The 12,215-nt window shown below is 45.4% G+C and overlaps 1 protein-coding gene across 4 annotated transcripts in view; it reads left to right on the top strand.

Moving 5' to 3' along the window:
* Positions 1 to 9,231, top strand: part of SLC7A10 (solute carrier family 7 member 10) — a 42,980-nt gene extending 33,749 nt beyond the window's left edge. For all 4 annotated transcript variants that reach the window (XM_033069839.1, XM_033069838.1, XM_033069837.1 and 1 more), the window contains 4 exons: positions 174 to 270; positions 5,464 to 5,613; positions 5,861 to 6,038; positions 7,194 to 9,231. In XM_033069839.1, coding sequence (XP_032925730.1) covers positions 174 to 270; positions 5,464 to 5,613; positions 5,861 to 6,038; positions 7,194 to 7,318 — 550 coding nt within the window. In that variant the 3' untranslated portion in view covers positions 7,319 to 9,231. The remainder of the gene's footprint in view (positions 1 to 173; positions 271 to 5,463; positions 5,614 to 5,860; positions 6,039 to 7,193) is intronic.
* Positions 9,232 to 12,215: the final 2,984 nt, after the last annotated feature.

The following is a 12,215-nucleotide window of genomic DNA, read 5'->3' as shown; positions in this document are numbered from 1 at the left end:
AATTTAAATACTTTCCCAGGGGACGCAGTCTCTAGTTGTCCCTGCAGTTGCAGCCACAGCTCCCTCCCATGAGAAGACCAAAGCAGGAGGTTGAGATAAGAGGTGTGGTGTGACTAGGGGCTGGAGAGGCTTTTGTACACCCAGTGCACTCATCATCACTCCTCTGATTTCAGGTTGTGTTTCTCTGGTGCTCGAGAAGGCCACTTGCCAAGTTTGCTGGCCATGATCCACGTCAAGAACTGCACACCCATTCCTGCCCTTCTCCTCTGTGTAAGTTACTGTCCCTGCTCTGTCACCTGCTTGCAGAAAAACTAAACCACTGGGAAAACGAGCTGGAAAAACCCCTGAGAGGTGGTTTTACCCCAGAAGAGGAGCAGTGGGTCACCCTGAATTGCAGCTGTGAAGTTCCAGCTGCCCCAGAGAGAAGCAGCCATCAGCCTGAGAAATAATTCCTCCTTGTCCCAGCCCCCTTGGCACCTGAAGGGTTTCCCTCTTAAACTGAGCTGCAGAGTGAGCTTGTCTCTTGTCTTGACTCTTGTCCTACAGCAAGAGATACGGACTGGTTTTTGAAACAGGGATACTTCATTCAAGAAAAGATCCTTAGATGAATTTTGCCTGTTTCCCACAAGCATTTGGAAATCTCCATGGTCATTAATTGATTAATTAATTAATTAATCCCACTCAGGCAAGGCTGCTTTAGGTCCTGCTATCAAAGACAGAGATATGGTGGGTCCCAAGGAAAGGACAAAGTAGTCAGGCAGTTTCTGAGGACCGCAGAGAACTTCTTTCCACAGAAATTCCTTATTTCCAAAAACAATAAGTAGGGACAATGATTACAGTGGCCATGAGTAATGCACGTGCAGAATGGTACATCAGGCAGACAAGAGGTCACCTGCAAGGAGCAGACACTGGCCAGATGTTGGGAATGTTTGGGGCTGGCCCAGCTGCTGGTGGGCTCCCTTGGGAAAAAGATTCCCCTCATTTTTTAGACAGGATAAATTTCCACAATCTTAATGACTTATGGAAGCCATTGCTTGAAACAAAGAGCTTCATATGCTTCAATCAACAGTGAATTTAGGAAGTGTAATGGGTTTTACAGTGGCAGAGAAGATGATAAAGAGGAAAATTATTGGTACTGCTGCTGTCCGTGGCCACAGGGCCCAAGCAAAGGAATTCCCCAAAGGGCATTTGCTGGAAATCTTGGCTGCATCAGTGGCTGCCAACTGCAGATTTGCCACTGATATCAAAACCATGAAGGTTTGACCCCAGATGCTCTAGAAAATGCATGTTTACTTGTCTCCAGCTCGAACAGCAATTCTGGCACAACACACCCATACAAAATTTCACCAAATAAGCCTCCTGCTGATTCTGCTTTTATGACAAAATATGCATTTTGCTGAGGTTTTACAGCATTCCTGAGGCTTAGTGCTCATCACAAATGTCCTGGTTTGGAGGACAGGTGTCTGCTAAGAAAGGCAGGAGCCTCTCTTTGAAATGGAGAATGGAAACCCCCTCCCTCCAAGTTATTATAATTTTGAAATTAAGGGGCTCTCGGGCAAAGATATGGGAATTAGGAATAACAGTTCTTTACTAGGAAAATTAACATAGAAATCCAGTACTGCAAAGAACAATCCCAAAACACTGATAGAGTTAGAATACAACCTGACACCCTGTCAGGCAGGGTGCTGGTAGCTGCCCCATTCAATGGTGGCGGCATCCTCCTGCAGTAACAGATGTGGTTCAGTTGGAGCAGTGCTCCCATAGAAGGTGAAGTTTTCCTCCAAAGGTCCAGTGATGATGTGGAAAGGTCTGGTTTTCCTTTGGAATTCAGTGGAAAAGGGGCTACTTTGGTGTTCCAAACCTCTGTTTTTATCTAGATAGGAAATACTTGGCTCCTCTGCCTGGCTGGAGCATCTCCCAATGGGATGATATAATTTTATCAGTCATGCACTGGGACTTAATGGCCCATTAACAGGAGATATCTCCTGGAATAAGGATGGGTTGTGGAAAAGATAAGGATCACTGCCCCCCCCCTGGTTTCAACAGATGGTGATAGAACACATGCTTTAGGTCACATCCTGTATTGCAAGCCAAGACAACAAACATCCTGTGTGTTGCCCATTGAAGGTTTGGGGTAAACTGCCCTGGGCAGCCATCATGGGATCCTGTGTCCTACAGGGACCCACGAGGAAGAATTCCTTTGTCCTTAAAAACACCTCAGCTGAAACAACAAACACACTGAGTGTCAGAGGCTGTTTCTCTGTGCAACGGCCCCACCAAGAGCAAGCTGCCTGACCCATGCCATGCCATCCCCCTTGAAGAAGGCTGCAAATCACCAGCATGGCACATTAATTCATCATTCGAAGGTTTTTGAATGCAGCTCCATGCACATCAAATGCTGCTGTGAAATATTTGTTTCTTAACAAATAGAAAGACAGTAACAGTATAGTATATATTTTAGGCAAACCTAATTAATGCATCAGGTTCCTTGTCTCTTCCATTGAATCACACCTGGATCTCTGCATGGAGAAATTTGTTTGTACAAAGAATGGCTATTTCAACATTACCAGCAAGACCTTTATTTTTGCTGATTTACTCCTTTACTTAAAAAATTCAAGGGGCCAAGCTATATGTCAAATTCAGACTGCGGTTTTTGGCAAGGTGGTGGGGAGTAGCTGGCTCCCCTGGCAGCCGTGTGGCCATGGCCAGGCCAGGCCATCCTGAGGGCAGCACCCTCTCTTCAGCCAGGAGCCACTGGGGATGGCACCAGCACATGAGATCTGACACATCAGAGTCCACATGTGGAACCTTGCCACTCCAAGATTCCTCACTCACTCCAAAATCAACCAAAAAAGTGGCAGCAGAGAGTTGTACACACACCCAGGGTACAGTGCACACTTCAGGGCACAGCAGTGACCACGTTATGTGACAGCCACAGGAGATGGTGGCCAATTCCAAATCCATTTTGTGCTGAGACAGTTCGAAGTGTTGAGATCCTTCTGCCAAGCCTGCAAGGCTTTGAATAGGGGAACTGACGGGGTGTTTGGTTGTGGTGGTGCTTAATTCCTGCTGCTGGAGGTGCAGAAATCTTTCCTCCTGGGAGAAATTTATATTTAAACAGCTAATTAAGAAAAAAGGGACAAAGCACAAAGAGAGCCTGGATCAACACAAACCAAGTCTTTCGCACTCTCTGGAGGGATTTCGATATTTAGTTTCCTCAGGCTCTGGGCTCCAGTAGACATGGACTGGTGTTTTGTGCAGGTGATGCTCAGTCCCTGTGGTACCAAGAGTGGGATGGGGGGCTCCAGGAGCAGTGCCCTGGCCCCCAGGCCAGCTCTGCTGCATCTGCAGTATTGATGCCTTTTTGCTGATCCTAAAAGCACAAGCTAGACACAATTAAGGATGAAAAGGGGTTACCTTCATAAGGATCCTTGGGTGCACAACTCGCTAGATGGAAAGCAACAAAGATGCACACTTAAGATAAAGTGAATACAATTTTTATATGTTTAGCAAATTAGCATCACTGACAAGAATCCCCAGTTAGAGGCATAAATAATGAGGTAATTCCCCCTCAGTTCAACCCTTTCTGAACCTCCCCACTGCCACTTAGATAGGAGCTAAACTTTGCCCATGAAAATGTGTCTTGGAGAGCTAGTTTCAGCCTTGGCTTCCCAGAAAATCTAAACTTGGATTCCTAGCTTGGAGCCACTGGGGAATTTATTTTGTCTTTCTGTCTAATAGAGTACAGTAATTTCATGACCATAAGGTGCACCAGACTATAAAGCGCACCCCCCGGGAGTCGTCAACTTTCGCAACTTTGTAGATCATATAAGGTGCACCGGACTATAAGGCGCACTATTTTTTTGCAGCGAGGAGCTGCGTGGCGTGCAACAAAGTAACGAATTACTGGCAGGTGCTCGATTTGCAAACATTTTTCAAAGATCAGTGTAGCCTTTAAACGCAGCCCCAGGCGCCCTCCCTGTGCAGCAGGCCCCAGCACTCCTGCCCACCCCCGGCGCCGGCTGGCATGGCTCACAGCACCCGGCTTCCACTGTGCGACCGCGCTGCATCCCGACTTCCCCTCGGCCGGCGGTGCCGCCGCTTCTCAGCACTTTCCCGTGACGCTTTTTCGCCGCTTTTCGGTGCTTTCCCAGGGCACTTTTTCGGTGCTTTCCTGGGGCGCTTTTTCGCTGCTTTTTGGCACTTTCCCGCGGCACTTTTTCACTGCTTTTCGGTGCTATCCCAGGGCACTTTTTTGCTGTTTTTCTGCGGCGCTTTTTCGCCGCTATTCGGTGCTTTTCCAGGGCACTTTTTCGCCGTTTTTCCGCGCTTTCCTGCAGTGTTTTTTCGCCGCTTTCCCACGCTTTCCCAGGGAGCTTTTTTGCCACTTTTTGGCACTTTCCTGCGGCGCTTTTTCAGCGCTTTCCCGGGGCGCTTTCTCACCGCTTCTTGGCACTTCCCCACAGCCACACTGCTTCCCCCCACTTCTCCCTGGCCAGTGGCTGCGCCAGTTCCCGGTTTCTCCCGCCTGGCGGCCGCAGTTCCCATGGTTCCCGACTCCCCCCGCACGGCCGCAGCTCCCGTGGGTCCCGGCTCAGCTCGCAGATTGCACTTCCGGGTTCGCAAATTTGCGAACTTTGCACATCAGATAAGGCACATCGGACTACAAGGTGCACTTCCGGGTTCGGAGGAAAATTTTAGTCAAAAGGGTACGCCTTATAGTCGTGAAATTACTGTAAGTAATAAGCTAGATACAAATACTATAACAGGCTACAGTGCTGCAAACGTATGTGTACAGAATATAGAGAGAATATAAAAGCAAAAAAAGATGAAAATCAATTCAGTATCAGTATTATGCAGACATAGAGTTCAAAAAAGCAAGAAAAAGCATGGAAATTCCCACCATGCATCTGCCATAAGATTGATGTTGATCAAGATAATGCTCATAAGATTGATGATGCTGATCAGCTGTAACATGGGCCAGCAGGAGAAAGGGCAAATCATTAATTCTTTATAATATACAGAGCACCTGCAACAACAGAGTGCCTAAAACACAACATGTGAAGTCTAAGAAACCCTTTCACCTGGAGTCCTCACCATAAGGTTCAATAGCTTTTAAAACACTTAACAGAAGAAGGTGGAAGTTGGCTTTGCCACCCTTCCCAGCCCTGCCTGCCTGGCCATGGGCAGCAGAGACACCTCTGCCAGCACCCCAGGGTATTTACAGACCTCCTACTCTCTGCCTTCAGCATGCCCCAAATCACCCTAAATACCCATTTAGCCCCAGCCCTGGTGGCACAGCTTAGGGATAAGGAACAGAGCCACAGGAAGTAGCACATGCCCAGCAGGTGCCATAAACAAAAGGATTTTTAATACTTTAATGGGATTTTTTGCTTGGTTTTGTTGCTTTTAAGCTATCTTTTCTAGTAATGACTGAAGAAGGCTGTGCTCCTCTCTTTGCAGTGCTTGGCCACACTTATCATCATGCTTGTTGGAGACACATACACGCTAATTAACTACGTGTCATTCATTAACTACCTCTGCTACGGAGTGACAATTATGGGCCTGATTGTTTTGCGCTGGAAGAAACCCAAAATCTTCAGACCAATCAAGGTGACACTGTTAAAGCTGAATTTCTTGGTTGCAATAGTGGTGCAAAGGGTGGGATGGGAACACCTCCCAAAGTGCCATGAGTGGAAAAGAAGGATCCACAGGCAGCTCTCTTGTTGCTGTGGGCAGAGAGGACAAGAGCGGCAGAGGGAAGGGGGCACAACCTGGGGGGGCTGGAGCCTGCACCCCGGCACAGCCAGCCACTGCTGCTGCCCTGCACAGTCCTGCTCTCTCTGCTCTCTCCTGCTAGGTGAACCTCCTCATCCCCATCACTTACCTGGCATTCTGGGCATTTCTGCTGGCCTTCAGCTTGTACTCTGAGCCGGTCGTCTGTGGGGTTGGACTAATTATCATTTTAACTGGAGTGCCAGTGTTTTTCCTTGGAGTCTACTGGAGAAATAAACCAAAGTGTATAAATAGGCTAATAGGTAAGCCAGCACTATGTGCCTCCCTGCCCTCCCTGCCTAAACTCTGCTTAAAGTGGCACCAGAAGAGCCAGAAAGCTGCCTGTGTGGGACTGGCCACCACTCAGTCATGGGCAGCTGCTGGGCACAAAGTGGCCAGGCAGAGCTTTTCCTTGGGGGATGTTTTGCTCACTCCTGGGTGCAGGAGTCACCATCCCTGGATGTGTTTAAGGAAAGACTGGATGTGGCACTTGGTGCCATGGTCTAGTGGAGATATTAGGGCATGGGCTGGACTTGATGATATTGAAGGTCTCTTCCAACCCAGTGATTCTGTGATTCCGTGATTTGCCTCCTCTCACACCTCTGTGCCCATCCACTCAGCTTGCTCATAGCAGCCTGTCCTGTGGCAAATACACCAGGGTGTCACTTCATGCACGTGGAGACTAAATGAGCAATCACAAAGGGACTGAGGATTTTGTCTGACCTTTGTCCTGCCTTCTTCACTGTGCACCAAGCCCTGTGTGACATGACGAGCTAGCTCATACTCCAGAGTTTCTTATAAAGCCTTACATTATTCCTCATATAAAATTAAAACTTCAAATAGTCTCTCATGTTTTGGTTCTGTTTGATTTTTAATCACTTTGCTCCAAGATGAGGACTTTCCAACAAGCACACTGCAGCCCTCTGTTCTGACTGGAGGGTTTTCACCAGCTGCAGTTGGCTCTGCTGCCACTCCCCAAGGCCAGTGGTCACTGCAGCCAGGCTGACACAGCGTCAGGAGGGTTGGCAGCCAACTCCCCATTCCATTCCATTCCATTCCATTCCATTCCATTCCGTCCCATCCCATCCCATCCCATCCCATCCCATCCCATCCCATCCCATCCCGTCCCATCCCATTCCCACCCCATCCCATTCCCACCAGCCTGCCCTGGCAGCACTGGCAGCTCTGTGAGGGGCTGGGGAAAGGTGTCCCTAAAGCTGTCCCATCTCCATCTGCCCCTGCTTCAGGAGCACTGTTTGATCACTGGAGTAAGAAGGGTTAGAGGGGGCAGCAGGGCTGCATTATTGTGTAATTGTATAATTATATAATTGTATAATTGCTCCAGCATCCCAAATTTGTTTAGCAGAGCTCGAGCACCCCATGAGCACCCATTAACCACTGGTCCTTCCTCCTTGCAGAGTCCATGACGTGCTGGGGGCAGAAGCTGTGTTTTGTGGTGTACCCTCAGTGTGGAAGTGTTGAGGAGGAAGCATCCTCAGCCCACTCCTGGAGGCTGGGGAGTGAGACAGCAGTGAGGAAATGACAACAGCATGGCCTCTGGGGCTGAAGCAGCTTCTTGTTTACATGCTGATTTTTGAAAAAAAAGTTTTTCTGGAAAAAAAAAATTGTTTTAGAGCACCAATAGTGAAGCCCATAAAATGAGCTGCATCCTTTATGGCCTCTGCAGATTTTAGCTATTCCCTAAGAAAAAAAAAAATGAAGAAGGAAAAAAAAAAGAAAGAAAAGAAATAAAATGTAAAATAAGGCACTAGTTGGGGTTTTTTCTGGCAGTGATCTTGCTCAGCAGGGGAAAGCAGCACAGACACATCTCTGATTTTAGTCCCCATGAAGGTCCACCAGAGACATACAAACTTAGGCATTTCAAAACCAGGGCAGTTTCCAAGACAAAATCGAAGTACAGAAATTAAGAGAAAGCAAGGAGACCCCTTGCTGTCCATGGGTGGGGTGAAAGGCCACAGAACATGAGGACTGACATTACAATCCCGAGGATCAGCTGGAGGAACTCAGGTCTCCAGCCCAGCCAGGGCACTGAGCATGGACCACAGAGTCAAAGCTGCAATACCAACAACCACCTGGAGCATCCCAGCACCATTTTGTGAAACAAAGACACAGAAGCAGTGATTCAATATCAAGTTTTGAAGTGCTGCTGTCAAGGTGGAGGGGGTGTCCTGCACCTCTGATGGGACAGGGCTCTCTGCAGAGTTCCTGCAGCAAGCTCAGCTCATCCAGGAGCCAGCTGGGCAGGATGAATGCCTGGAGAAGGTTTGAAACGGGCTCAGCACTGGAACTCCAAGGGAAGGATCCTGATGTTCCTCCTGTCTCCTGTCAGGTGGTGTCACATTGCTTCAGAGATCAATTCCCCATCTCAGCCATGCTCAACCAAGTAACAATCCCCAACCACTCACACATCAGATGCTCCTTAGAAAGTGCTCTGCATATTTTATATAGGAAAAAATCTCATTCATGCACTTAATTAATATATAGAGATCTGCTGCTGCAGCAATATGGCCACTTTCACACCAGAAAATCTTCTGAAAATGCAGAATGTGAGAACAGCTCTGAGCTACTATTCTTTCACAGCATTTGAAAACTAAACCTATCACATTCAGTAGCCTTGGTAACAGCCATCTGATTGTAATTTTAAAAGTATCTTTCCATGGGCCTGGCAAAAAATATGGATTTATTATCTCTTAATTATTCAGAAATATTTTGTAGTTATAATAATATATATCTCTCTATCTCTATGTCTATCTCTATTATATTTAAATTCTATTCATCTGTCTCCAAACTTTCAGATGGTAGACTAAAAAGAAACACAGCTTACATTCTTTTCTTTGTATAAAGTTGTTATCTATAAGAGATTAAAACAGATATTTAGCTAGAAAAATAGGTGTGGTTTTGTGTGTATACATGCACACACGTAAAGGAAGATTCCACATTTTAAATAATAGTATGAATACATAGTTTGCTAATGGAAATCATAAATATTCAGCTTGATTTTTAAAAAAAGTTCAGAGCAGACCTCCCTGTAGCTAAGCAGCACCTGAAACTGTAACTAATGTCAGAGTTCTCATGACTAAGTCTCCTTTCCCATTGCTCAAAATCCATTTTCTGACATGTAATTACCAACTGATTAATTCTTCCAATACCTTTACTAACTAGTGGGAAAACTAAATGTATTACAGCACCAGAAATATTGATTGCTTTCAGATTGCTAAATTTTGGCGTGGGTTTATTTTTGTTTGTTTAAGCAATTCAGGAATGGAAATCAGCCAGCACAGAAACTTTGGAGCTCTTGAGACAAGTCTGTATGGTAATGAGAAAGGTAATAATAACAGTAATAGTAGTAATGCTGCAACAGCTACCAAGGCTTTTCTTGGCTGTTATATAAGGAAATCAAAATCAAAATTAAAAACAAAACCTAGTTTGGCTCAAGTTTTCCCTGATTATAATGACATGCTGTAAAAGTAACAACATTTGACTTTCAATCAGAAGGCTTCATTTAGAACAGGATGATTTACTAGACCTCATCTCTGAGTTAGATACCAAACCCCAAAAAGTGTTACATGATGTTTCATTTTCAGGAACAGCTTCATCCCTGCTCCCAGCATGATATACATTAAAGCCTTTGCAAAGGTTAGTGCCTAATGTGTAGAATTTCCAACCATAGAAATCAATGTACAAATTTAGAAATCTGAATTTATATGCTAAATGAAATTTAGCAGCACACTCAATCCATATAAGAGATTTTTCCTAAAGACAAAGAGACATAATTTCTAGTATTTTAAAACCCACTGAACTAAAAAAATCTTGAAACAGCTGACACTATCAGCATGTTGAGAGTATTGTGATACTTGATACAGAAAGGCAAGCTGTTTCCAACAGAAAGGACTTTAAATAAAGCTTGAATAGCAATGCAATACTATATAAGCCTATATATTATGTACGATTATATTTATGTAGCATAAAATATTAGAGGTTGTAATGCAGAAAAATACTCTGGGGAGTATTACCTGTAAGTCAGCCTAAGGCAAAGTCAATAAAAAGTGGATTGGATTATTCTCACCTGATTTCTCACAGGATTGAAAAAAGAGCACAGTCACCACTGTGCTAATGCTTTGCAAGACAGAAGTGAAGAAGATGAAATTCCAGGAGTTGAGTGGGCACTATTGGGAAGCACAGAGAGAATGAGGCAGAGGTACTTCTGCTGGCTTGGCCACCCCCAAGTGTTTTCAAAAACTTGATAAAGGAATTTATTGTTTTCCATTCACATTAGTACAGAAACCAGAAGAGCTTGATCTCAGAAGGATTAAGGGGTGGGACTCACAGAATCACAGAGTTGGAAGGGACCCATGAGGAACACCAAATCCAGCTCTGGTTTTTAAACCTCCTCTCCTTGGTCCTTGTCACCTATCACCAATGTTCTACCTTCCCTGAGAAACTTCTGCACTTGGAAAATCGAAAAGGAAAATGCAAGAAAAAGGATTAGAAAGTGAGTAAGAAGATGCTGAGAGGCCAAAACCAAATTTGTCTTAAAGTCCTACAGTAAGACAGAGTGATAGAAGGGAGGGCAATCCAGAAGGCATCATAAAGCAGGGAACACACAGAATGAAAGGGAAGAAAATGTAAACCTCTCACCTCAGCCTTGGGAAGCATTTAATTCCTGCAGCCAAGAACACAAGAGCCAGAATCTGAAGAGGGAAGAACAGCTCACAAAATTGTTTGCTAGGATGACAGACTGACAACGGACAGGACACAAGGTGTGCTGCTGCAAGGTTCAGGTTCAGACAACTATTTGTACTGGATCTTAAATCCTAGCACTTGCCTGGGAGATTAAAACTCAACTTCCAGCTAAGTCCAAAAATCTTAAATACAGTAATTTCACATGTATAAGGCACACCCTTTTGACTAAAATTTTGGTCCTAATCAGGAAGTGTGGCTTATACTCCGGAGCGCCTTATATAACGTACAAAGTTGGGAAATTTGCCAACCCGGAAGTGCGAGCTGCGAGCTGAGCCGCGCAGGGCCGCGAGGCTCAGCAGGGCTTGGCACATGTCCTGGTTTGGAGGACAGGTGTCTGCTAAGAAAGGCAGGAGCCTCTCTTTGAAATGGAGAATGGAAACCCCCTCCATCCAAATTATTATAATTTTGAAATCAAGGGGTTCTCAGGCAAAGATATGGGAATTAGGAATAACAGTCCTTTACTAGGAAAATTAAGCTAGAAATACAGTACTACAAAGAAACAAACCCCAAACACTGACAAGGTGTCTTGGGTTATAATACAGGATGTGATCAAAGTATCTATTCTATCACTATCTGTTGTGACCAGGTGGGGCAGTGATCTTTATCTCCGTGGGAGATATTCTGCTAATGAGCCTTCCATTGAAAGCAGGCAGGGCATTGTTCTTTATCTTTGCACCCCCCCCCATCCTTCCTCCAGGGAGTTATCTTCTGCTAGTGGCCCACTGAGTCCCACTGTGTGACTGATAAAATTACTTTATCCCATTGAGAGTTGCTCCACCCAGGGGGGAGAGCCAAGCCTTTCTTACTTTGATAAAAACTGAAATTCTAGGACACTGAGTAGCCCTTTCTCTACTGGACTCTAGAAAAAAAACGAGATTTCTCCACATCACTACTAAACCTCTGGAAGGAAACTGCACCTTCTACAAGACCACTGCTTCAACTAAACCACATCTGTCACTGCAAGAAGACTGCAGCAACTATTCAATCAAACTGCTACCAACACCCTGCCTGACGGGGTGTCAGGTTGTACTCTGACTTCGTCAGGGTTTGGAGTTTGTTTCTTTGTAGTACTGTATTTCTATTTTAATTTCTCTAGTAAAGAACTGTTATTCCAAATTCCCATATCTTTGCCTGAGAGCCCCTTGATTTCAAAATCATGATAATTTGGAGAGAGGGTGTTTACTTTCTCCATTTCAAAGAGAGGCTCCTGCCTTTCTTAGCAGACACCTGTCCTCCAAACTAAGACACAAAGTCAGAGCACAACCTGACACCCTGTCAAGGTGACACCCATCAGTCAGGGTGTTGGCAGCAGTCCCATTAAATGGTGGCTATAGTCCTCCTGCAGTGACAGATGTGATTCAGTTGAAGCAGTGGTCTTGTAGAAGACTGCAGCCTCCCTCCGAAGGTCCAGAAATGATATGGAAAAAAAGTCTGGTTTTCCTCTGGAGTCCAGGGAAAAGAGGGCGACTTGGTGTCCCAGAATTTCAGTTTTTATCTAGGTAGGAAAGGCTGGGCTCTCCCACCCCGGCTGGAGCAAAACTCTCAATGGGATAAAGTAATTTTATCAGTCACACAGTGGGACTCAGTGGGCCATTAGCAGAAGATAACTCCCTAGAGGAAGGATGGAGGGTGCAAAGATAAAGAACAATGCCCTGCCTGGTTTCAATGGATGGCCC

Source organism: Catharus ustulatus, chromosome 11 (assembly GCF_009819885.2).
Source record: "Catharus ustulatus isolate bCatUst1 chromosome 11, bCatUst1.pri.v2, whole genome shotgun sequence".
In the NCBI taxonomy this organism is placed as follows: Eukaryota; Metazoa; Chordata; class Aves; order Passeriformes; family Turdidae; genus Catharus; species Catharus ustulatus.
This window is presented reverse-complemented; position numbering and strand designations above follow the sequence as displayed.